Here is a 3,048-nt window from a genome sequence, read left to right on the forward strand (position 1 = left end):
GTGTGTGTGTGTGTGTGTGTGTGTGTGTGTGTGTGTGTGTGTGTTGGTGATCTGAGCAGCCTGGTGCTGGGTATTGTGAGGCACAATTCATGGACGATGTCTCCAGATGAATGCCTCCATTCACAATTACAGCCTCTCCATTAGCTGCAGCCCTTCCTGCCTTGTTGTTGTCTTTTCTTCATCTCTGGAAGAAAAAAAGCAATTAAAGCAGGACAAAAACAAGATAGAAAAACACAAGCAGTGTACCTGGAGAAAAATGGCGTTGGGGAGGATATCATGAAGGAGTACTGGAGAAGACTCTCTCTACGCACATTTGTTTCAATTTGATTTCTGCAAAAATGTCTTTAAAAATCCTGGATTTTCTGTCAGAATTTAAACCTAAATTCTACATCTACCTTATCGGCTCACACAGCTAATCAGCTCTGAACATAGATAATGTTTTAGTGAGCCTGCCTCACAATTTCAACCTGCTGAAGACTCGAGAAAGTCCAGGTAACTTTAGAAATGTTTGAATTGGGATTCAAACTTTACGTAAAACGTAAGAGTTAGCTTCTTATGTCATTTGTAAAAAAAATATTTTTCCATAATCGTTTGTCTGCAAACAATGTCCATCRTATCTATTTTTATATGTATTTGTTWTTGTCAAAAATTCTGGCATCTGGCAACCCTGAACAGGATGAAACTGACACAGAAAGTTAAAGTATTCATTTTGGTTGCCATTATAAGCTGCTGGAGAAATAAATGATGTAAATGTTTAAGTGCCTCTTCTTATTTTAGGATAAAAATCAGGGAGAGGGTCTGACTTTTTGAAACTTTTTTTATATATTTTGGCCATGAAAACATCTAGAGCCAAAAGAAGTAGCAGAGAGCGATTGTTTTATAAATATTCTTGAACAAATTCATAGAGTTAAACCTGGAGGATGAGAGATGTGATAGATTCTGGAAATGTTGGTCACAAGGTGAACTCATGTGAACAAACAAAGATAATAAAGCCAGTTTAGAAATAACAATTCACCAAATGTTTTGTCTCTGGATGATAAAAACCTGACACACCCAGAGAGGTCTCATGTTTCTCACACAGAACCTGCAGATTTAAGCTCAGGAGCTTCTTGCTGTTGACAAAAAAGAATCCCTGCTGCAAAATTATTTCATTTTAGTGAACTTTAAAAGTATTTAGAGGTTGTAATTCAGGTGCCTTTATTATTGCTGCATTTTAAAGGAAATGAAAACAAACAATAAATGAAAGTGAATGTTTGAATCCTGTTCAATTCTGTTTCAGTAGGCAAAAAATTGAAATCATGTAATTTGTGATCTTAACACTTTGGAGATTTGTCTCCATGAACACTAATGAAATAAAAAAACAACCTGAATATGTTTTCATCCTAAATGAAAACCACATTTAAGGTTGATCTTGTCTAATAAGATATAAGTTTTATAACCAGGCTGCTGCTGACTCTTTGATAAATATTTTCAAAAAAAAGTCTCCAATTTGTCTCAAAACATTTGCAGGGTGGGCTTCTTGTTGGAGTTTAAATTTATTTTTTAAAAAGTGTTTCTAAGTCTAAAATAAGCCATTTTTACATGCATCTTGAACCATTTTCTATTTCGTTTCTGTAAATTTTAGAGCTGTTCTGGGACCTGCGTGGGAAGTCTCTCATCAAAAACAAAAAATTCTGCTGTTTTCTCACAAGTTTGAGTCACCTGCAAATCCCCACAGTCATAGATACAACTTCAAAGTGGTATTGACAGAGGTGGTATTAATTAGCATATTATCGATCCTCACACATTAAAAAAACATTGTATTAAAGCCACAGAAGATGCTTGTATGAGCCTGTTTGTAAGAAGCTACAAAGTATAAAGGTTATAATGAATGACAGATGAGCATTTAAGAAAATGTGTTTGAACTTTTCTTCCATTCTTTTTCCCATTTCAGAGGGGTCCCTGCAGAGCATTGTGTTCATGGGGTCGCATCACCCCATCCCTCACGGTGGGTTGTACCGGAGGAACCCCTCCACTCCTCTGGATCTGCTTCAAAGAGTTTACCAAATGGAAAGAGACGGGAAGGTGCGGGCCGCTGACATCACGCCCCCTGCCAAAGCCAAGGTAAGAGTACTGTACACAGAGTTTAAAGGGAAAAAGGAAAGAAAAAAAAGCTCTYGCTTCACACAGAGTTCACATACTGTGATTTACTGTTCCAATAAATCACTGAGGCTGCCTAATTTCCTATGGATTTCAATTTCCCTCTGGACATATCTGCATTGATCAACTTCAGGTGTGAGGATGTGCCAGGCGTCGCTCACTGTGACACTGAAGAATGGCTCTCACATCTCTGCCTGAGTGTGTGTGTGTGTGGGGGGGCGGGGGGTGAAGGAGTACAACAAGGGGATTTGTGCACATGCAGCATTTCTCCTCGGCGCTGTCGTCACTGTCGAGGCATTAGGATACAAATCCTCCAGTCTGAGTAATAACATCTGAAAATGTCAGAATCCTACAGGCAAAGATAAGGATCAGACAGCTGAATCCATGACTCCAGATATTGTTATTCTGATCATATCTGCATATGCATTGAGTCTGGGCCTGATTAGCAGAGATAATTAAACATCATTCTGCAACAATTGTTACTGCAATAGAAAAGATCACAGCTCTTCAGAAATTAAAAGACATTTCCGCTTCAAGTGACACAATTCTCTTAGATTTCGGATTTGAACCTTTTCTGTTACGCCGCGTTATAAGACCMGTTGTAGCTCGAACAAAAGTTTGCATCCGGATGAAAGGTAACTGTCGCTGGTTGTCGTGTCCTTGCAGGGGGGTACACAGTCCCCAGGTCTGCAGAWGAGTTTTGAGCCGGGTGTTAGGAGGCGAGCAGGAGGTCTGACGACGTCTTTACCCCCGAGTTCCTCCCCTAGAGGCAGATCTGAATGGATTGTAGAGGCAAGGAGGAGAAATAAATTGGAAAAAAAGGATAAATCAATGCCTGGCAGAGAGGCAAACAGACCTTCCAACCCCCCCCAGTACACACACACACACACACACACACACACACACACA

General features: G+C 39.6%; 1 protein-coding gene across 1 annotated transcript in view; it reads left to right on the forward strand.

Moving 5' to 3' along the window:
- Positions 1–3,048, forward strand: part of LOC106528261 (furin-like protease kpc-1) — a 288,666-nt gene that overhangs the window by 280,173 nt on the left and 5,445 nt on the right. The window contains exon 18 of the mRNA XM_014023386.1: positions 1,934–2,103. Coding sequence (XP_013878840.1) covers positions 1,934–2,103 — 170 coding nt within the window. The remainder of the gene's footprint in view (positions 1–1,933; positions 2,104–3,048) is intronic.

Source organism: Austrofundulus limnaeus, unplaced genomic scaffold (genome assembly GCF_001266775.1).
Source record: "Austrofundulus limnaeus strain Quisiro unplaced genomic scaffold, Austrofundulus_limnaeus-1.0 Scaffold366, whole genome shotgun sequence".
Classification (NCBI taxonomy): Eukaryota; Metazoa; Chordata; class Actinopteri; order Cyprinodontiformes; family Rivulidae; genus Austrofundulus; species Austrofundulus limnaeus.